Source organism: Salvia splendens, chromosome 8, assembly GCF_004379255.2.
Source record: "Salvia splendens isolate huo1 chromosome 8, SspV2, whole genome shotgun sequence".
Lineage (NCBI taxonomy): Eukaryota > Viridiplantae > Streptophyta > Magnoliopsida > Lamiales > Lamiaceae > Salvia > Salvia splendens.
The window spans coordinates 1,276,095-1,299,324 of NC_056039.1; the positions used below are offsets into that span (position 1 = coordinate 1,276,095).

General features: G+C 42.7%; 2 protein-coding genes across 23 annotated transcripts; both read right to left on the bottom strand.

The window, feature by feature from the left end:
* Window positions 1-1,320: 1,320 nt before the first annotated feature.
* LOC121744193 lies at window positions 1,321-10,861 on the bottom strand. The gene is made up of 4 exons (XM_042137667.1): window positions 10,182-10,861; window positions 10,090-10,099; window positions 1,941-2,134; window positions 1,321-1,827 (listed from the first exon to the last, which is right to left on the bottom strand). The coding sequence occupies exons 1-4, from the start codon at window positions 10,356-10,358 to the stop codon at window positions 1,660-1,662; spliced, it is 549 nt and encodes a 182-aa protein (XP_041993601.1). The 5' UTR covers window positions 10,359-10,861; the 3' UTR covers window positions 1,321-1,659.
* Window positions 10,862-13,790: 2,929 nt separating this feature from the next.
* LOC121744190 (sialidase-like) lies at window positions 13,791-19,397 on the bottom strand. Of its 22 annotated transcripts, none has more exons than XM_042137645.1 (21): window positions 18,144-19,397; window positions 17,987-18,061; window positions 17,833-17,907; window positions 17,631-17,705; window positions 17,444-17,518; window positions 17,257-17,334; window positions 17,080-17,154; window positions 16,898-16,972; window positions 16,716-16,787; window positions 16,541-16,615; window positions 16,359-16,433; window positions 16,172-16,246; window positions 15,990-16,070; window positions 15,840-15,914; window positions 15,679-15,729; window positions 15,472-15,592; window positions 15,291-15,398; window positions 14,900-15,060; window positions 14,459-14,785; window positions 14,227-14,349; window positions 13,791-14,150 (listed from the first exon to the last, which is right to left on the bottom strand). In XM_042137645.1, exons 1-21 carry the CDS (start codon window positions 19,314-19,316, stop codon window positions 13,986-13,988), a joined length of 3,210 nt encoding a protein of 1,069 aa, XP_041993579.1. In that variant the 5' UTR covers window positions 19,317-19,397; the 3' UTR covers window positions 13,791-13,985. The 22 variants fall into 22 exon arrangements, with proteins under 22 accessions (XP_041993579.1, XP_041993580.1, XP_041993577.1 ...); XM_042137646.1 differs by having other exon boundaries at window positions 15,990-16,064; window positions 17,833-17,910; XM_042137643.1 differs by having other exon boundaries at window positions 17,833-17,910.
* Between the last annotated feature and the right edge of the window lie 3,833 nt (window positions 19,398-23,230).

Sequence of the window (23,230 nt, forward strand, 5' to 3'; positions counted from 1 at the left end):
CCTGGACCAGTCTGAGGGTGACGGGTAGTCTACGGGCCTGGACCAAGTCGGAGGGAGGCTAGACTGCGGGCCTGACCAAGGCCAAGCTAACGGGCCGGTTCCCGGCTGGGGGGGGGGGCTAGTATTCGAGCCATGAGGGGCTGGGGGAGGACTAGCTCGCTTGCCGAATGTATCTCGAACTCGCAAAAAAAAAAAAAAAAACCAAACTTGAAATTTGGGAGTGATAGAAGAGAGAGCGGCGCCAAAAAATAGATTGTCAAACAATGATACTACTATTATATTATTTTCCATGATTATATTTATATTTACACAAGCGCGGATCCAACGACCCGGAACCGACGTATATCCGACCCGACATGACATATATAAAAACAACATTCCCAAAAACAACTTATGCTTTTTGCATCAAAATTAGGTAGCTAAGTGGAAACATCCCAAGTGAGTATTTTTTTTAAATTTCTTGCTTCTCCTTTTGTTGAATTGCAACCACAAATTGTTGTGTAGGTTGAGGAAACAGACAGATTGGTTCACAAAGTGTAGTACTATGCTAATGACAAATGAATGTGGCTATGTTTATATGAAATGAGTTGCAAGCTGAGTGAACATTAAATTAAAGGCAAAAGAGTAGTAGAAATCAAATAATCTACACTAAGATGAGAGAGCTGTAGAATTAAGGGCAATAAGTCTGATCCCAGCAAACAAGGCCCAACTCTAGAAACAAAAAGGAAAGTAGCAAGTGTCACTAATGTGTAAAACAAGCAAGCTCAGGAGGCACAAGGCCCAACTCTATATTTGACGGCTTCATCCATTTTGGACTGAGTCAGGCCGAAGTTTAAATGCATGTGATGCAATAATTAAAAACATAATATTTATACCCAAAATCATAAAATCGTTATATGTTTAGGGCCAAATTTGACCCTTACTCTTAAAGTTAATGAAGACAATTATGTTTATCATTGATACGTTACATTGAATCACTCCAATTTATAGAAATTGTTTCAATGTGAAAATGAAAAGTATCAACATAATCGAAATATTCATAAGACTGAGCTATATAGATTTTATGCTACATAGGTTGAGCCGTGATAGGGGTGTTTTCGAGTAAAGTTTGATGATTCTTTTATTAATGATTCTCTACCATTTCTATTTTATTTCTTATTATTCCCCTCCTCAGGTCATGATTTTCCAAACATTGTTATCCTTAACCACATGCCATTGTGACACTATTTCGACATGCTAAACTGTAAACAATGAATTAAAAATACTAGTTAAATAAATAAAAATAAGTAAATTACAAGTCCATGATGAGGATTAAAAAAAAGGACTAACTAAAATGATATTACATTCTTCATACCATAGTGTCTTTTGAGTGAGAGGAAGAATGGAATTGATATACAAACAATCATCATCCATTTTACCAAACAAACCAATTTCTTCAAGACTTTGTCTTCCGCTTGGAGTAGTATAAAAAGCGCTCCTTATTATATAACATCAACATGTACCCATTCCAATAAACTTTGATAGGCCGATGACGTTTGTGGTAACCATGACCAAAATAACGATGATGGATGAAGAAACATGTATAAGGTCCTCGCGTGATCATGGCATGTACCTCGCACCAACCTTTCTCAACTTCTTCATAGTCCTTCAACAACCATATCACATTATCGTACTCAAGTTCATCTGATGGTTCGTCATCACAAAAACACAGACAATCCCCCAAAGTATATAACATTCCCTTGGGACTATTACATGATCGGGTAGATTTTCTGCAATGGCCCCTTCTGTAGGTGAAAGAACCGGAGATGAAGACCCGATCTCACATAACTGCTTCCAAAAAACAGGAAAGACACAATTAAACATATATACTATAAAATCAGAAGTCAAGAAAACAAGAAACACCAAATCAAGTATGAGTAGTCAAGAAAAGGGGCTATTACATGATCGGATAGATTTTCGGGTACGGCCCCTTCCGGAGGTGAATGATCCTGAGATAAAAGCCCTGTCTCACATAACCGCTTCCAAAAAGGAAAGACACGATTAAACAGATATGTACAAAATAAGAAATCAAGATTAAGCGGCTTTTCTGCATCGGCCCTTTCCGTGGGTGATAGAACCGGAGATGAAGGCCCGGGAAAATCGGGTTTGTGGGGGAGTTGACACTAAATATTACGTAAATGTACCCATTTTGTTGTCTATTCCAGAAATGGGAAAAACGCCAACCACATTGGCGTTTTTATTAGTAAATACGCCAACGTCATTGGCGTGTTTTAAGGTAAATACGCCAACGATGATGGCGTTTTATACTTGTGCCGTATTTTGGGTGTATGCTCTCGGATTGTAATTACGATTAAACACGCCAACTTGGTTGGCGTGTATAAATAAAAAAACGCATTTGTAAATGGCGTGTTTTCTTTGTTGAAACGCCGAACATATTGACGTTTTGTAAAAGACGCCAACCGGAGTGGCGTATTTACTTAATCATGAAAAACGCCATTCTGAGTTGCGTGTTTAATCAGACTGATATACCAGGCGTTCCTCCCCCAAATCGTGAAAACCTCACAACACACAGCCTTCGCGATTTCTCCAGCTGCGCGCCTTCTCTCCGTGATTTCGGCCTACATTCATCAATCGGTGCTATTCTCCCCCAAATTCATCTATTTTATTCGGTTAGTATGCTTACCTTTTACATAATTATAGTAATTGGTGGATAGCTAGGGTTTGTAATGGGTTGTGAATTGAGTAGAAATATTATGCATTTTGACCAATTGTTATGCTATTATATGTTATAGTATATTTTATGGATTGTTATGATAATACATATTGTAGTGTATTTAATAGAATTATTTTGTCAATTTTTTGGCTGACTCTACATAATGATGAATGTAAAAATAATACATATTTATTTGTGTTTTACATTATTGCAGATAGTATGACGTGGTGTGTCAATTTATATTGGGGTGGAAAGATAATTCCCGGAGCAGTTATTTCGTATGATCCTCCTTTTGCTAAAGGATTCATTATGTTGGATGAAACAATTTCGTACGATGACCTTGTGGAAAAAATTTGTGAAAGGATGGGGATAAGCATATATGAAAACAATATTCAAATAATATGGAAACGTACTATATGCTTTGGATCCGGAGTCACGTTTATAGGTGTTCAACTAGAAGAAGTATGCATGCAACTAATGTTTAGTGAGAGTATGGTTATTGGAGGTGTAATTGAATTATATGTTGAGTATTCGGCAATTACTCAACATCATAGTCATCATGTCATAAGTTATGATGCTGGTACGTCAACGAGAGCCCAAGAACCATATTTTGCTGCAACACAAGATTTTGATGTTGGTACGTCTACGAGAGCCGAAGAACCATATTTAGCTGCAACACAAGATTTTGAAGCTGGAGGCGTGCATTTAGGGGATCGTGACAATTGTGATGTGGTGGAGGACATAATAGGTCCTGATAAAGCCGACTTTCTTGATCCACAATCACCTTATAATTCTGAAGATTCCGACACGGTTAGTACAGACTCAGATGGTGATCCGTCGGATGATGAACAATTTGTTGCTTCAAGACCATCCATTCCACTTGGAGAAACAGCAGTTGGAGAAACATCAGTTGGTGGAAGGGCAGTTGGAGGAAGAGTAGTTCCACAGTTCCCACAGCCTGGAATCAACTACTTTCGCACCTTACCAGGTCCATATGATAGTTTTGATCCCAAAAACTTTGAGCGTGATGATCCCAGTGTGCATTATTGGAGTGAAAAGGATCCTACCAATGTCGGTTTGCATACTAAATTTAGAACGAAGTTGGAATTGAAGGCAGCTGTGACTCATTGGCATTTGGAAAAAATCCGACAATATACAGTTGTTGAAAGTAAAGGAAAGAGATGGCATGCAGTTTGTAAGTGGCCACAGGGAAATCCGAAAGATAAGTCCTTACCGCCATGTTTGTGGGAGTGCCGAGCAACACTGAGGAAGCATGATGAACACTGGCAAATTAGAGTGTTCAGCACTGGTCATACTTGCATGGGGGATCGTAACTATAATGGTCACGCTAATCTTTCGTCGGGTATGATAGCGTTGAGTGTTCGCCATCAGATAGAAAACGATCCTTGCTACAAGGTAAAAGCAATTGTGGCGGATATTGAAAATAGATTTCATGTCAAAGTTAGTTACAAGAAAGCATGGTATGCTCGGAGGACAGCGATTGAGCTTGTATACGGTGGATGGGAGTGGTCGTTCAAAGTTTTACCAGCTTATTTGAATGAAGTGCAAAGACAAAATCCTGGCACAATTGTGGAATGGATGCACGATGACATATTAAGCAATGGTATGAACAAGGTATTCAAGTACGTATTCTGGGCTTTTGGACCAGCTGTGGAGGCTTTTCAACTATGCAAACCAGTTTTAACGGTTGATGGAACTCATCTACGTGGACGATGTCGAGGTAAAATTCTTATTGCCGTTGGATTTGATGCTAATAAGAAATGTTTGCCTGTTGCATATGCCATTGTTGATGAGGAAACCAAAGAAAGTTGGAATTGGTTTATGGAACGCATTAGACTTCATGTAGCAAAGCATGAAATATGTGTCATATCTGATAGGCATGTGGGAATCATAGATGCAATGAATTCTCCCATATGGAAAGAAGAACCCAATGTGGGTCATCACAGATTTTGCTTGGTACATGTTAGAAAGAATGTTTTGCAGAATCACAAAGGTATCATGGTCAAAAGACTTGTTTGGAAAATTGGTATTGCTACCAAGAAGCGCAAGTTTAAGATCAGACGTCGTTTACTTCGAAACGTCAACAACGAGGCTTTGCAGTACCTTGATGCCGTGGAGTTAGAAAAATGGAATCTGGCGTATGACAAACACAAAAGATGGGGTGAGGTTTCCACTAATATGGTGGAATCTTACAACAATGTGTTGAGAGGCGCAAGACAACTCCCAATTAAAGCTTGCATTGATATGATATTCTGGAGGACAATAGAATGGTTCAATGACCGGTCAATTGCATCAACACAGTGTGCCACACCACTTACCCCGTGGGCGCATGAAAAGGTGTGCAAAAATGATGCAAAAGGTCAATTGCATAATGTGAGAGCACCCAACACAATTGCAGGGCATTATGTGGTTCGAACAAAGCGTCGAATTGGTGGAAAGGGCGCTAATAAGTGGAAGGTAAAGTACTTGGACTCGCACTGCAAATGTCAAAAGTGGCAGATGTGGAGACTTCCATGTTCACATGCAGCGGCAGTTGCGCGTTTTAGAAACGACAACATGCTGTCGCTTGTTGATCCCGTATACCGCACAAGTGTTTGGGTACACCAATATTCTACGGTGTTCAATCCACCCAGACACCAAGATTATTGGGCCGTGCCTGAATGGACTTTGCAATGTTCACGAGCTCAGTTAATGCCTAAAAGTCGCGGTCGATACCGTACTACTAGGATTCCTAATCAGATGGATGTCCGTGAAGCTGACCAGCCACGAGCCCGACGCCGATGTAAACATTGCCGTCAACCAGGGCACGACAGGCGCAACTGCCCGAATGCTCATTCAAGGATGGATACTCAGTTGGTAGATGATGCCGCTGACGATTTTTTGCATCCACCTCCACCAAGGATGGATAATCAGTTGATAGATGATGCCGCTGACGATTCTTTGCCTCCACCTCCACCAAGATATGCAGTTCGAGGTCGTCATTCTGTCAGTCACACTGATGATGTCGATCACGATTTTATGCCTCCACCTCCACCAAGATCTGCAGTTCGAGGTCGTCACTCTGTCAGCCACACTGGTGGTACAGGCGAACACATCGGTCTCAGTGATGTCCCACATTCTCCACCTCGGTCTTCTGTGCGAGACGAATATTTTGGGGTTGATTTAGAGAATGTCGTTGTGCGAGAGACTCCTCCGTCTAGACTCTCAACCGCCAGAATCGGGAAGGGGATCCGTAGCTTTTTTACGCGGAAAAGGCGAGACAATTGAACGTATGCATTGTGTAATATTGGATTTCTGTATTTAGCAAGATTTGGACTAATGTATAGGGTAATATTTGTATGTACTTATATATTGAATAATGATGAAATGATTAAAAACTCTTAGTTGTGGGAGCGTTTTTTGATAGGACACGCCGATGTGAGTGGCGTGTTAGAAGAGACGCCTACTTAATTGGCGTCTTTTCACTTTAAAACGCCAACGTGAATGGCGTGTTATTACTGAAACACGCCAACGCGACTGGCGTGTTTGTTCAGAATGTCCGCTTTCGGCGTAGAAAAAACGAGCAACGAAAAAACTAACTTAAAAACGCCAATGCCGTTGGCGTTTTTAAATAAGACGCCAACGGCATTGGCGTCTTATTAAAAACGCCTCAGCCGCCTGCTCGGCACCTCGGCCCCCCTGCTCGGCACCTCGACCCCCTGCTCGGCACCTCGGCCCCCTGCTCGGCACCTCGGCCCCCCTGCTCGGCACCTCGGCCGCCTGGCTCGTTCCGTGCACACTCACTTAAAAACGCCAACGGGAATGGCGTTTTTAAATAACAGACGCCAACGGGAATGGCGTCTTATTAAAAACGCCAACGGGAATGGCGTGTTTGTTCAGAATGTCCGCATTCGTCGTAGACAAAACGGGCAAAAATATAAACTAACTTAAAAACGCCAATAGCATTGGCGTTTTTCACAAAGACTAACATTCACAAAAACGCCAATATCTCTTTATTTGCCTGTTTTCATTTTCATTTCTACTAGGAAATAATAATTCAGACATCCAAATACTTAATCATAAAGAATTAAAATCAATGAGTTCAAATCAAATGAAAAAACATCAATATCAAATTACAGTAATATCAAGAGTTCAAATTAGTTCAATCGTCACGACGTTTCCGCATAAACAGACGCCGTATCCCCTTCCCAATAGTAGATGTAGATCTAGGGATCCTTGAGGGAGGAGTATCTTGAACAACAGCGTTCTCAAGATCCTCCTGCACAGACGACCGCGGTGGAGAAGCGGGGACATCACTGAGGCCAATATCTTCTCCGGTACCACCGGTATGGCTAATAGAATGACGGCCTCGAAGTGCAGAGCTCGGTGGAGGTGGGTCCTCAAAATCGTCATCGGAGTCGTGTACGAACTGAGATGACGACTCTCCGCGGACGGTTTTCTGCTTGGTTCGTCGTTTTGCCTTTTGCCTTATGGGTACGTCCACGTCCATTGCAGAGCGCTGCGAAGGAGGGTAGTCCATCAGCTGAGGCTCCCCGGATATCTGCAGTCCTTCTTCAACCATCCTCGAAATGGTTTCCATATCCGGACAGAAATGTCCTGTCGCAGCTCGACCACTTAGATAGTGACGTATTTTGTGAAGCGTCTCCACCTACAATTTTTCAAAGTTAAGTACATATCATAATATGAATTTGAATAAGTAATCAGGGTTTAGTTAAGTATGAATAATGTACCGTAAAGTTATGAGAAGATGCGGTTTCGTGGAATCCCTCTTCAGCATGCACGCCGGGTTTGGTTAAATACACCACAGTGATCTGGCGAAACCAATTCATATATTCTTCCGTTGCAACAGGCTCAGTACTGTCCTCCAGATCAGTCCATATCGTAAAGTGTCTGTTGTCCCACTCCTGTATATAATTGGCGTGCCATTGAACCCAATTCCGACCAGCTTTTCCACGGCGATCCTGTTTCAAAAAATCAGAACCGTGGAACCGGGGGAGATCCGGGATATACGGTTGGACAATCCCGAATTGGCGCAACACTCGGTGTGGCAGGTGTGGCTCAGCCAGATTCCAACAAATAAGCGTTGTGATCGACATCCATATAGGACGACCGGCATCACAACTTTCCGGCAACTCCCGGTGGAGATAAGGCCTCCAAATAAACTACATGTGATACAAATTTTTCAAAATAATTTCCATAAAAACAAAAAACAAAAAACCAAAAACATTTTATAAATATATGAAGTACCTGATTAGGATGCATCATGGAGAACTGATCTCGGAAATTTTCAACACAATGTCCGGGTGCTTTTACATATGACGCCGGGCCATTCCATCTAAAAAATTTAAATTATGAGCGAAGAACACGAAAATTGATGAACATTAAATTTAAAAACGCAATTAATGAACAACTTACGCGCTTGCACATGGTAGATAGTCTGTATGCACGGGATCTAGCATCCTCGGTCTAATATTTGGGATTCTCTCCCAAGCCCAAAGTTGTAATAGAGTTAAGGCTCCCCCTACATCCGTCCTCTGACCAACGGCCGCTTCACACAAATTGTGGTACAAGCAAGCAAGCGTCGCCCCACCCCAGCTATATGTAGAACACCGTTCTATATCCATGAAAAAGTGTAGGTAGAAGAACGGAATTTTATTTCCGGTGGCGTTGGGGATCATCAGACCACCAAGTAATAGCAGACAATAGATACGAGCCCGCTGAGCATATATGTAGTGTTCGTGGTCATTAGACAGCTCAATCCTCAATTGGCGCGATAAGCTCGTCTGCTTAAAAGCCATTTCCTTCAACTCGGATGCTTCCGGTATGAATCCTAGAAAATCCATACACCTGTCCGTCCAATATCCCGCGTCCGTCGGGGGGATGTAAGTTGTCAGAGCCTCTCCATCAACTTTCAGGCCCCATAAGACCTCCACGTCTTCCAGTGTCACAGTCGCTTCACCGACTGGAAAGTGAAACGTGTGAGTCTCTGGCCTCCAACGTTCAATCAGAGCTGTGATAAGATGGTGGTCAATTTCTTTTGGTTTACCACACCTTAACATACCCCCAAACCCCATCTGGTCCACTATTGTCAAGACATGTTGCTGGATGGGAACATCCCAAATTTTTCCTTCAAATCGTCGGCAGCGTACATCTTCGGATGGAACTCCTGCCCATATGTTGTTAGAGACGTGTTGTCTCTGAAAATATAATACAGATGGATCCGCAGGACCACATGCAAGCCGACGACGAGAGGTTGAAGATGATGCCATAATTTACCTACATAATTCAAATTCAACAATAACCAACCATAACATTTAATCCAATTTCATAAACCAAATTCAACAATAACCAACCATAAACCATTTCAATAATTAGATACAATTTAATCCAATATCACAAAATTGAACACCAACATCAAATAAGCAAGTTACACAACATTGCACATTCAAAATCATAAACCAATTCACCTACACAAAATTAACAATTTCAATTAACAATTCGCCCAACCTACCAATTTCAATTTTGCCTAACCTAAACAAATTTAACAATCTAAACTAATCAACCAAAACCCACATAAATCAAAACAATTTGCCCAATTTTTTAGCTATAAAAACCCTAGGGTTTAGGCTTATAATCAAATTTATACACAAATTAACTTAAACCCAACACAATCCAACATAATAATCAACAATAATATCATTCAACCAATCCAAAATGCATAATATTTCTACTCAATTCACAACCCATTACAAACCCTAGCTATCCACCAATTACTATAATTATGTAAAAGGTAAGCATACTAACCGAATAAAATAGATGAATTTGGGGGAGAATAGCACCGATTGATGAATGTAGGCCGAAATCACGGAGAGAAGGCGCGCAGCTGGAGAAATCGCGAAGGCTGTGTGTTGTGAGGTTTTCACGATTTGGGGGAGGAACGCCTGGTATATCAGTCTGATTAAACACGCCACTCAGAATGGCGTTTTTCATGATTAAGTAAATACGCCACTCCGGTTGGCGTCTTTTACAAAACGTCAATATGTTCGGCGTTTCAACAAAGAAAACACGCCATTTACAAATGCGTTTTTTTATTTATACACGCCAACCAAGTTGGCGTGTTTAATCGTAATTACAATCCGAGAGCATACACCCAAAATACGGCACAAGTATAAAACGCCATCATCGTTGGCGTATTTACCTTAAAACACGCCAATGACGTTGGCGTATTTACTAATAAAAACGCCAATGTGGTTGGCGTTTTTCCCATTTCTGGAATAGACAACAAAATGGGTACATTTACGTAATATTTAGTGTCAACTCCCCCACAAACCCGATTTTCCCATATGAAGGCCCGGTCTCACATAACTGCTTCCAAATAAAAGGAAATACACAATTAAACAGATATATGTAAAATCAGAAGTCAAGAAAACAAGATTAAGCGGCTTACTGGGAGTTCAGGATGGTTCGCCAAGTCAACAACTGGAGCTACGTCATCGTCTTCACTACTACTGCCATCAGTGGAAGAACTATCACAATATATGAAATTCGTTCCTCCTTGATATTCAATATGAGGATAGGGAGCGAAAATCGAACTCCACGGTAAGTTGTAGAGCGCGTCGCGCATTTCCTGTGCAGTCACCTTCTCCTCGGGAGGCGGGGTTGGATCGACCGGAGCAGGCGGGGTTTTATCAACCGGAGCAGGAGGGGTTTTATCGACCGGAGCAGGAGGGGTTTGATCGACCGGAGCAGGAGGGGTTTGATCGACCGGAGCAGAAGGGGTTGGATAGACTGGAGAAGGCGGGGTTGAATCGACCGGAGTTGGCGGTGCTGAATCGACCAGAGCAGGAGGGATTTGATCGACCGGAGCAGGAGGGGGTTTGGTCGACCGGAGCAGGCGGTTTGATCGACCGGAGCAGGCGATGTTGAATCGACCAGAGCAGAAGGGGTTTGATCGACCGGAGCATGAGGGTTTGATCGACCGGAGCAGAAAGGGTTTGATTGACCGGAGCAGGCGGTGTTGAATCGACCGGAGCAGAAGGGGTTTTGATACGATTATTATTATTATTATTTAGTTAGTTAATTATGAATTTGCATATCTTTTTCATATCTTTTGTCTTGCTCATTAAGTTAGGGTATCCACTATTATAAATAGTGGACATTGTTATTCATTTTGATCATTCAAGAAATATCCAATTATCTTATTTTCCTTTTATCGTATTTTCCTATTTTTATCGTCTTCTTTATTTTCTCGCAACCCTAGTTTGGAGCTGATCCCGGGGAAAGCCCGAGACGTCAACTTTTATCCCTCCGTCGTCGACCTCTTGTTAAGAGAGTGCACCCTTAACAATTGGTGCTTTCATTGTAATCTCACCCCCAGTTCCTGTCGTCATGTCCTACAACTACGCCGCCTACCACCGTACACAACCACCGCCCGATGCGGAGTTTCCCTACTGGCTAGCGCAGCCACACAGCTTCCGCAGCGCCGTCCAGCCATGGCAGCAGACGTACCAATTCAGTGTGCCCTTGTGGGAGGAACCGCCGCTGCACAGCCAGCCCACACGCCCGAACACTCAACCCTGGCAGCAACCACCCGATCCGCCGGATTGGCAACACAACCCACAGCCGCAACAGTTAGCTTCACAAGAGCAGGATTGTCAATCGTTCGGAGGTCGTACGGAACCCATGTGTTCCCTGCCGGCGGTAACGGACCCGGTGCTGTCGTCGGTCGTCGAATCACCGCCCCTGGACCCAATTAAAGTAATGTTCGAACATATGATGGCAGGTATGGCCAGATTGGAGTCGCGTATGGACGAGATTTATGGACAGCAGCACGCATACCTCGAACAGCCATCCTACTGGCCGGTTACAGCTGCTGCCCTGCAGCCGCCCTTCACCTACACCGATCCATATAGTCTGCTGCCGTCCTACACTGATCCCTATAGTCAGCCGCAGTACTACACCGATCCCCACACGCAGCTGAGTCCAACACCGCCCTCAACCGGCTGGCCGCCAACAACCCCGCAACACTCATCGTCCTGCTGGTGTCCACCGACAGCCACGCCACTGCCCACTGCTGTTATCCCGATCTCAACCCCTGCCAATGGGTTTGCTGAAATCCAACATTTGCCGCGTCCGTCGCAGCATGCCCAATTTCAGATTTTCGCTGAACCTATCTTTGTTTCCAGTGACGTAGAGATGCCGATCATGGAAGAGGTTCGGACAGAAGAATTGCCTCCGATTGAGGTGATAGACGAGGAGGATGGCTCCATTGAGGATGGATTTGATTATTCCACCGAGAAGATTCTTGATTCTTCTGCTGGTGTTTGTGGAGTTGAAAAGGCTGAGAAGGAGACGAAACCCAGTCAGGATCACAAGCGCGAGGAGGAACAAGTTCAAGGGCAGTTTGAGTGCTCGATGCAACTAAATGCTTTTCCAATCAAGGTTCTTCAAGCTAAGGTTGATTTGGGTAATTCCATGAGGTACAACGCGTCAATGGAATTATTGAGTGATTCATCACATGTTAAGAATGTTGCAAATATGAATCATCAATTAACATCACTCGATGCTGATGCCCGGTTGATTCCTCCGCAAAATGATACTCTATGCTTGAGCATTCATCCCTTTGTGATTTTTGATGGAGATGATGCAGGGAGATGCTCAACTATTCGGTGTATGTTTGACCCAGGAGGATTCCTCGACGCTCATCGTTGCTTCATGGTTCCCACCTTGAGGATAAGGTGGATTTTAACCGTGGGGGAGTTGATACGATTATTATTATTATTATTATTATTATTATTTAGTTAGTTAATTATGGATTTGCATATTTTTTCATATCTTTTGTCTTGCTCATTAAGTTATGGTATCCACTATTATAAATAGTGGACATTGTTATTCATTTTGATCATTCAAGAAATATCAAATTATCTTATTTTTCTTTTATCGTATTTTCCTATTTTTATCGTCTTCTTTATTTTCTCGCAACCCTAGTTTGGAGCTGATCCCGGGAAAAGCCCGAGACGTCCACTTTTATCCCTTCGTCGTCGACCTCTCGTCGTCGCCGGAATCTTAACTTGTTAAGGGAGTGCACCCTTAACAGGTTTGATCGACCGGAGCAGGAGGGGTTTGATCAACCGGAGCAGGAGGGGTTGGATCGACTGGAGAAGTCGGGGTTGGATCAACGGGAGCAGGCGGTGTTGAATCGACCAGGGCAGGAGGGGTTTGATCGACTGGAGCAGGAGGCGTTTGATCGACCGGAGCAGGCGGTTTTGGATCGAGAGTCAAGAGTTGGGCGGAGAATATACATGGACCGTCGATGACATAATTTTGCATTTTTTAGTTAAAATTTTTAATTATTTTAGAATTTGTTGAGATTGGTTTATGTTAAATAGGAGTAGTAGTAAGAGATATATGTTCAGTTTTAACCTTTTCAGTGCATGAATATCATAAAGATAAAAATGCATGAGACTGATTTTAACATAACTTAATTTTGAAATCTAATTTCCAAAGTTTTACATTTAAAAAACATCACTATTACGTAATAGTGATCAATTCCCATCACTGTTATGATTTGTTGTTAAATGACAAAAAGACAAGCAACAAAGCATGATGGACGGTTTCAAAACAATACTCATTTTCGTTGACTAATCTTAAAATATTTATAGCTAATTAAAAGATAAACTTGAAAGATATCTGTAAAAATTTAACATTCTTTATTAGGTTTTAGGATTACATACTAACATCAGTTTTTACATTCTCTATTAGGATTTAGGTTTACATACTCACATTAGATAAGAAATATAGTAGTAGTAATTATTAAGAGTGTGTTTGCAGGTGGTTAGAACTGAAATGGGGCATCCGCTGCAAATCAGCACTTTACATGCCACACACACTTGATAAGAAGCACATATGCGAAGAAGATCCGATTCAACATGCTGGTCGTGCAAAGCTCAACTAATCAAGAAAGTAGAGTCGTCGTTGTCATCACCTCCCACCCCAAAATGACAAGCACATCTATGCTGCTGTTCCAGTTCAACAATAAATCAAAGGCCATATTATATGTTTCAACTTTCATTTCCAATCAAACTTCACTTATTTTCTGAAACCAACAAATACTGCAATTATTTTCCTCACAATGAATTGCCTAAAGTATATATTGGGTATTGAATCAAGAGATAATATTCAAACAATAGCCTATGTTGCATTTCCAAAATCTCTACTTGACAGAGGATCACTTCCTAACCAAGCATATTTTTTATCTCCTTCGTTTCTGAATCTGCCATTTTCCCTTTTTATCACCCCGTGCACGCTCTGATCGCAGAGCTCGAACGGCATCTGTAAAGCTGGTCGAGTCGGCCGGACGATAGAAAAGAATATAGGCCATCTGCTTGAAAACTTCTTCTTCATCTACAGCTGTAATCTACACAAGTAGAATAGTCAGCTATTAAATAGATAAATTTACGAATCAAAGTGATAAAGAGGTTTCAGTGCATTACTCGTGAATCATCATATTTGTACCACTCATTGGCGTTCAAGCGAATAATGCTGTAGTAATGACCTGCGACTGGTGTCTCCCCTTCATGCACTACAATAGCATAGAGCTCGTAGTATATATGCATCTGCAAAACCAGCAAAAATAGACATTGAAACTTAAGAATAAACACCAGAACAATAAAAAGACCATCCTTTTGTTTTTTGGGATAAATAAACTACAAAAATAAAACTCACTTTGCCTACACTAGTGAAGGGAAAAGTCACTTTTCTAGGAGTGAAAGGCTTCAAGTCCAACTGAGGTGGAAATGACACATGCTTTTTGATTTTGTTGTTCAGTCTGTCAAACCTCTTCAGGTGAAACGTGACAACAGGTTGAAGCCGATCCAGGTCAATTTTCTGTACGATACCTTCATTCCCACAATTTTCACAGCGAAAGTCAGGTACTATTGTTACTATATAAGCTTGCAGAGCACCGATGAGAGTGTCCGAATTCTCGATAGGTAATTGCAGGTCCCATACATCCTCTGTCTTACTAGAAATCTTACCACATGAACACATGACCTGCAGGTAACAGAGCAATGTAAATTTCAGCTTACAAACTATAACCGTGCTTCATGGAATTGAGGAAAACTCTGCATGTCACAAACAAAAGAGGGTGAAGAATACTGATATCACCTTGTTGACAAGACGGCCACCAAACAGTCGTGCCACAAAGATTTTATGTTCATTATCCATATCGTCACGATACTTGTCACACTCCATTAGTTTATTCCATAAATTCAAAAGGAATTCATGAGCATCCTCCTGTCGACCCACTTTGAAGGTAGGTGAAATGTCTAGCAGTTGAGTCAAAGAATCATAGAGAAAACAATCAACAGAATTGCTTGAATAAACGTGCACACAATTCAAAAGCCACAAACTTGAACAAATGATAGCCCTCCGTGCTCATTATGACAATTTTATACACAGTTCAAAAAACCAAATCTTGAAACTCGAGTTCAAGATTGAGCTCGAGTTTCATTTATTGAAACTCTGCATATCCAAGTATACGTTAAAAAAGTGATACGGCTTAAATTCTGGACTAGTGTCTGAGGCACAAAATATTTCCTTCCTGAAGTAAGTGATCGAAATAGCTCTTCGAGGCTGCACTTTATACAAAACTTTCCATTGGGACCTGCAGTTGAGTTCAAAAACATTAAATGTTGATCGCCAATAACTCATCCACCAAGGAAATCGAATATACTTACAAACACACAGCAATGGGTTATTTTGGTACATAATGGCCTCATAAAATGGCACAGTATGCACCAAGCATTGCAAAACCGAATTCATGAAGCATATATTGTCCATATTCAGCAGCCCAGCTCCCTGTCAATAATTACACACATAATTATGTACAACTAGTAACCGATAAACACTATATTGGGTTAATATTACATCAGAAAATGGCTTACTATACGAAAGAACACATATGGATCATATCTATCAACATCTTCCGAATCATCCTGGGAGGAAAATCAGTTTATTAATCTTATATAATCAAATAAACACCAATCTTATATAATCAAAAGAAACACCAAATCAAGTATGAGTAGTCAAGTAAAGAGATTATTACTCTATAATAAGGTTCATTTTCTATGTCCCCTTCCAGGGATGAAAGAACTGGAGACGGAGGCCCGTTCTCCCATATCTGCTTCCAAATAAAAGGAAAGCCGCAAATAAACAGATATATGTAAAATCAGAAGTCAAGAAAAGGGACTATTACATGATCGGATAGAGTTTCTGCTATGGCCAATAGCCGAGGTGAAAAAACCGGAGATAAAGCCCCAGTCGCAGGTAACTGCTTCTAAATAAAAGGAAAGACACAACAGATATATGTAAAATCAGAAGTCAATAAAATAAGAAACACCAAATCAAGTAAGAGTAATCAAGTGAAAGGACTATTACATGATCGGATAGAGTTTTTGCTACGGCCCCTTCTGGAGGTGAAAGAACCAGAGACGAAGGCGCGGTCTCACATTTCTGCTTCCAAATAAAAGGAAAGACACAATTAAACAGACATATGTAAAATCAGAAATCAAGAAAACAAGAAACACCAAATCAAGTAAGAGTAGTCAAGAAAAGGGACTATTACATGATCGGGTAGATTTTCTGCTATGGCACCTTCCGGAGGTATAACAATCGGAGATGAAGACCCGGTCTCATATATCTGCTTCCAAATAAAAGGAAAGACACGACAGATATATGTAAAATCAGAAGTCAAGACAACAAGAAACACCAAATCAAGTATGAGTAGTCAAGAAAAGGGACGGGTACATGATCAGATAGATTTTCTGCTACGGCCCCTTCCGGAGGTAAAAGAACAGGAGATGAAGATCCGGTCTCAGATATCTGCTTCCAAATAAAAGCAAAGACACAACAGTTATATGTAAAATCAGAGAAAACAAGAAACACCAAATATGTAAGAGTAGTCAAGAAAAGGGACTGTTACATGATCTAGATTTTCTGCTACGGCCCCTTCTGGAGGTGAAAGAACCGGAGATGAAGGCGCAATCTCACATTTCTGCTTCCAAATAAAAGGAAAGACACAATTAAACAGACATGTAAAATCAGAAATCAAGAAAACAAGAAACACCAAATCAAGTAAGAGTAGTCAAGAAAAGGGACTATTACATGATCGGGTAGATTTTCTTCTATGGCACCTTCCGGAGGTAAAACAATCGGAGATGAAGACCCGGTCTCAGATATCTGCTTCCAAATAAAAGGAAAGACACAACAGATATATGTAAAATCAGAAGTCAAGACAATAAGAAACACCAAATCAAGTATGAGTAGTCAAGAAAAGGGACGGGTACATGATCGGATAGATTTTCTGCTACGGCCCCTTCCGGAGGTAAAAGAACAGGAGATGAAGATCCGGTCTCAGATATCTGCTTCCAAATAAAAGCAAAGACACAACAGGTATATGTAAAATCAGTCGTCAAGAAAAAAACACCAAATAAGTAAGAGTAGCCAAGAAAAGGGACTGTTACATGATCGGATACATTTTCTGCTACGGCCCCTTCCGGAGGTGAAAGAACCGGAGATGAAGGCGCGGTCTCAGATATCAGCTTCCAAATAAAAGGAAAGACACAATTAAACAGACATATGTAAAATAAGAAGTCAAGAAAACAAGAAACACCAACTCAAGCAAGTGTAGTCAAGTAAAAGGACTATTACATGATCGGATAGATTTTTTGCTACGGCCCCTTCCAGAGGTGAAAGAACAGGAGATGAAGGCTCGGCCTCACATTTCTGCTTCCAAATAAAAGGAAAGGCACAATTAAACAGACATATGTAAAATCAGAAGTCATGAAAACAAGAAACACCAAATCAAGTATGAGTAGTCAAGAAAAGGGACTATTACATGATCGGGTAGATTTTCTGCAATGGCTCCTTCCGTAGGCGAAAGAACCGGAGATGAAGACCCGATCTTACATAACTGCTTCCAAAAAAAAAGGAAAGACACAATTAAACAGATATACTATAAAATCAGAAGTCAAGAAAACAAGAAACACCAAAAAGAAACACTAAATCAAGTATGAGTAGTCAAGAAAAGGAGCTATTACATGATCGGATAGATTTTCTGTTACGGCCCCTTCCGTAGGTGAATGAACCGGAGATAAAAGCCATGTCTCACATAACCGCTTCCAAAAAGGAAAGACATGATTAAACAGATATGTACAAAATAAGAAATCATGTAAACAAGATTAAGCGGCTTACGGCGTAAACAAGATTTTGTGTATCAGCCCTTTCCGTAGGTGATAGAACCGGAGATGAAGGCCCGGTCTCACATAACTGCTTCCAAATAAAAGGAAATACACAATTAAACAGATATATGTAAAATCAGAAGTCAAGAAAGCAAGATTAAGCGGCTTACTGGGAGTTCAGGATGGTTCGCCAAGTCAACAACTGGAGCTATGTCATCGTCTTCACTACTACTGCCATCAGTGGAAGAACTATCACAATATATGAAATTCGTTCCTCCTTGATATTCAATATGAGGATAGGGAGCGAAAATCGAACTCCACGGTAAGTTGTAGAGCGCGTCGCACATTTCCTGTGCAGTCACCTTCTCCTCGGGAGGCGGGGTTTTATCGACCGGAGCAGGAGGGATTTCATCGACCGGAGCAGGAGGGGTTTGATCGACCGGAGCAGGAGGGGTTTGATCGACCGGAGCAGAAGGGGTTTGATCGACCGGAGCAGAAGGGGTTTTATTGACCGGAGCAGGAAGGGTTTGATCGACCGGAGCACGAGGGGTTGGATCAATCGGAGCAGGCGGTGTTGAATCGACCGGAGCAGGAGGGGTTTGATCGACCGGAGCAAAAGAGGTTTGATTGACCGGAGCAGGCGGTGTTGAATCGACCGGAGAAGAAGGGGTTTGATCGACCGGAGCAGGAGGGGTTTGATCGACCGGAGCAGAAGGGGTTTGATTGACCGGAGCAGGCGGTGTTGAATCGACCGGAGCAGAAGGGGTTTGATCGACCGGAGCAGGAGGGGTTATATCAACCGGAGCAGGAGGGGTTTGATCGACCGGAGCAGGAGGGGTTTGATCGACCGGAGCAGAAGGGGTTTGATTGACCGGAGCAGGCGGTGTTGAATCGACAGGAGCAGAAGGGGCTTGATCGACCGGAGCAGGAGGGGTTATATCAACCGGAGCAGGAGGGTTTTGATTGACCGGAGCAGGCGGTGTTGAATCGACAGGGGCAGAAGGGGTTTGATCGACCGGAGCAGGAGGGGTTATATCAACCGGAGCAGGAGGCGTTTGATCGACCGGAGCAGGAGGGGTTGGATCGACTGGAGAAGTCGGGGTTGGATCAACCGGAGCAGGTGGTGTTAAATCGACCGGAGCAGGCGGTGTTGAATCGACCGGGGCAGGAGGCGTTTGATCGACCGGAGCAGGCGGTGTTGAATCGAGCGGGGCAGGAGGGGTTTGATCGACTGGAGCAGGAGGGGTTGGATCAATCGGAGCAGGAGGCGTTTGATCGACCGGAGCAGGCGGTTTTGTATCGATCGGAGCAGGTGGTTCAGCGGGTTTCTTTTCATCCGTCATTTCGGAATCCAAGAAGTCGAGAATTGGGAGATATTTTTTGCAGAATTTGGAAATGGATTTGTGGAGAAGGAAGGTGGTGAGAGATAGATAACTGCGGTTGAATTTAGAGAAAGGAGGAAGTTACAAATTCTGTTGAGAATTTGAAAAGCGAGGGAAATTTTGGGATTTTGAATTAGTTGTCAGAGTCAGAGTTGGGCGGAGAATATACGTGGACCGTCGATGACTACTACTTAGGGGGTGAGCAAAAAAACCGGAAACCGAATATTCGAACCGAACCAAACCGAAATTTTGAAATTCGGTTCGGTTTTTTCGGTTTTTCGGTTCGGTTCGGTTCGGTTTTAAAAATAAAAAAATTTCGGTTTTTCTGTTCGGTTCGGTTCGGGCGAAGAAAAAAACCGAAAAACCGATAAACCGAATTATATATATATTCTATTAATTTAATACATTATATTACATATAATATATATATTCTTTTAATATATTCTACTATATAATATATATTATATGTATTATTAATTTTATATTATATATAAATATTCTATTAGTAAATATAAAATAAAATACACATAAATAATTATATATTTATATTATATTTATTTTTTTCAGGTTTTTCGGTTTTTTTTTCCGGTTTTTTCGGTTTTGTTCGGGTTTTTCAGTTTTTTAATTTCGGTTTTCGGTTTTTCGGTTTTTCGGGTTCGGTTCGGTTTGATTTTGAACTAAATTCGGTTTTTCGGTTTTGGTTCGGTTTTGGCAAAAAACCGAACCGAAACCCGAATGCACACCCCTACTACTACTACTACTATAATTTTGCATTTTTTTAGTTAAGGGCATCCGCAGAGGTGCGGATGTCCCGGCGGACATCCCAAAAACACCTCATGCCACGTTATACGGACTTCCCACTGCGGATGCCACGTCATACGGACATCCCACTGCTCAGTGGCAGACATCCCCAAGGACATCCCGACGGACTTCCCATATTAAAAAAATTCACAAATTCACCAATTTAACAATTTACGGAATTAAGCAATTTACGGAAGTAAAATTTCGACATAAATATGGAGAAAATGAGAACACTTTATTTTAAAAAAACATACTTAATTAAAAAAAATACATAAAAAATTACATAAATATAAAAAAAACCTTTTTCTCACTCCTCGGATTCCTCGCCGCCGGTACCCTCGTCGTCGCCGCTGCCGCCGCCACCCCCCTCGCCGTCGCTATCCGACATCTCGTTGAGGAGGGGTTTAAGCTTCCGTTTGTAATGGGGTCGGTCGCTTGGCGCCATTCAACCATCGCACGTAACAAGGTTTCATGTGCGTCGATGCGGGCGAATGAGGGGTTCTCGGGATCGTTTTGGGAGGGAGCTGCCGATTGGGCCTCGGCGGATCCGCTGCCGCTTCCCCCCGGAGTCCCCGCCGCGGCCTTTTGCCCAACCGAGCGACGGCGGCGGTTCGACGATGTGGGTGTCGGGAACTCTGCCTCGACTGGGGGAAGCTCGTAGGAACCAGCACTGCTACTGTACTCCCCGGAGGCGCTGATCCTTGTTCGCTTCGGCCAGCCAGATTCAACACCCGCAGTGAACTTGGCTGAATCATGCACCACGAGATAGACATCCTAATACTTGAATTCCCCGAACCCCTTTGAAGGATCGAAGTACTGCTGGTGCGCTGCAAGCTTCACGTCCTCGGCAGACATGCAGCTGGACGCCATGCGGAGACAGTTCGTGTAAAGGCTGGCAAAGCGGCTGAGCTGCCTCCTCAGCCGCTCCGACTGTTTCCGGCATTGCTCTCCGTTGTAAGGCTTGTTCGCCCCGACGTATGGATCCTCCACTACACTGATCCACGCATTCGCCAGCGCAATGCACTCCTCCATGCTCTAGATGGTCCTCTTGCTCCCGCTGGACCCCTCCCCCACCCAGCGGCCCCCGACCCACCATCGTACACCGCCGCAGGTGATGTAGTGCCCCGTCCCCTTCCCCTCCCCCTTCCCCTTCTCCCCGTGGGCGTCGGCGCGTCGGTGGGAAAATCCCGGATCGGAGACAGCCCCAACTCCTCCAGCGAGAACGTGTCAAGGACAGTGAACTGGGTCTCGACAGGAGTACTCGCCGGGTTGTCCTGCGACAGTAAATCCATGTAGGGCCGGTAGACGTTGTCCATCGATGATTGGGGGACCCCCTTCCTACTCTCCCCGCACCCGACGGCGACCCCTGCATCATCCCCGGCATCGTCATACCGGGCATCTGGGGCATCATCCCCGGCATTCCAGGCATCATACCCGACATTCCGAGCATCATATCCGGCATTTCGGGCATTCCTGAACTCCCCCCTGGCATCTGGGACATTTATCTCATCATCTCATACCACTGCGGGTACATGTTGTAGTACCATGGCATCATCCCCGCCGGCATTTGAGATTGGGGCATCATCCCCTGCAGTTGGGGCATCACGGCGGACATCGGCGTCGTCCCGCCGACGGGAAAAAAAGGCAACGGTGAGTCGCTCGAAGCTGGAGAATCGCTAACATGGTGCTCCATTGTTCTTCGAAAGAAAAGTGTGTTAGAGAGAGAGAGAAAAAAAAAACTTGTTAAAACAAATGGTGCGATTGAAATGAAGTGCAACGAGACGTATTTATAGAATTTTTTAACAAAAAAAAATTAATCCAAAAATCGGGAATTCCGTGCCGACTTCCGTAGGAGTCAACGCAATGGCGGACGTCAGTGGAAAGGCGCGGACATGCGGTGTCCGCATCGGACGTCCGTATCCGCTGAACAGTTGCACAATGGCGGACGTCGCGCACGCCTGTCTGACATCCGCGCGGAAGTCCGCCATTGCGGATGCTCTAAAATTTTTAATTATTTGTTGAGATTGGTTTTATTTAAATAGGAGTAGTAGTAAGAGATATATGTTCAGTTTTAACCTTTTCAGTACATGAATATCATAAAGATAAAATGCATGAGACTGATTTTAACATAACTAAATTTTGAAATCTAATTTCCAAAGTTTTACATTTAAAAAACATCACTATTACGTAATAGTGATCAATTCCCATCACTATTACAAACAATCATCATCCATTTTACCAAACAAACCAATTTCTTCAAGATTTTTCTTCCGCTTGGAGTAGTATAAAAAGCGCTCCTTATTACATAACATCAACATGTCTCCATTCCTATAAACTTTGATAGGCTGAAGACGTTTGTGGTAACCATGACCATAATAACGATGATGTCTGAAGACACATATATAAGGTCCTCGCCTGATGTTGGCATGTACTCGCACCAACCTTTCTCAACTTGTTCATAGTCCTTCAACAACCATATCTGATGGTTCGTCATCACAAAAACACAGATAATCCCCCAAAGTATATAACATTCCCTTGGGATTTTTTTTATCCGCGATGAATTTGAGGGGTATAGGAAATGTGCTAAAACATTCTGTTTCAAGATCAAAGCAACAAACATAAGGAAACTTCTTCCACCCATTTGAAACCAACCAATAGAGATTGCCACTAGCAAATGCACCAACAGAGCTCAAACAACGATCAGAGGAGGGGATGGCAGCTTTAACGCGCCTCCACGTGGATCCAGATTCAAGAGTGTATACATGACATTCGTCGTATTTAGAGTTAAGATAGACAGCCTTATGCTGTCCACTTATTCTGCTCACTCCAATTCCATAACAATCTTCTCTAGGGCGAGTAAGACGGCCTCTAAGCTCAACAAATTCACGGGTGATAGGTTACATACATAAAGATGATTACGAAATGGATTTTTAGAAGAAGTAGACCGTTGGCAGAACCCTGAATTTTTGTTGCTTGGGGGAAATCAAACATGTTGATTGAAAATTGCTTGTGCTTGTGCTTAAGCTTCTCTTGGAAATAAGTGAAGGCTAGATAAGGTAATAAACAAGAGGAGA

Excerpts from the sequence above, each read along its gene's own strand:
- LOC121744193 (XM_042137667.1), bottom strand. The coding sequence starts at position 10,358 with ATGCGCGACGCGCTCTACAACTTACCGTGGAGTTCGATTTTCGCTCCC. Across the intron at positions 1,828-1,940 it reads CCGAAAATCTATCCGATCAT|TTATGTGAGATCGGGTCTTC; the intron begins GTAATAGCCCCT and ends TTTTGGAAGCAG.
- LOC121744190 (XM_042137643.1), bottom strand. The coding sequence starts at position 19,316 with ATGACGGATGAAAAGAAACCCGCTGAACCACCTGCTCCGATCGATACA. Across the intron at positions 16,071-16,171 it reads CAAAAACTCTATCCGATCAT|AAGCAGTTACCTGCGACTGG; the intron begins GTAATAGTCCTT and ends CCTTTTATTTAG. Across the intron at positions 14,786-14,899 it reads GTGGCCGTCTTGTCAACAAG|GTCATGTGTTCATGTGGTAA; the intron begins GTGATATCAGTA and ends TGTTACCTGCAG.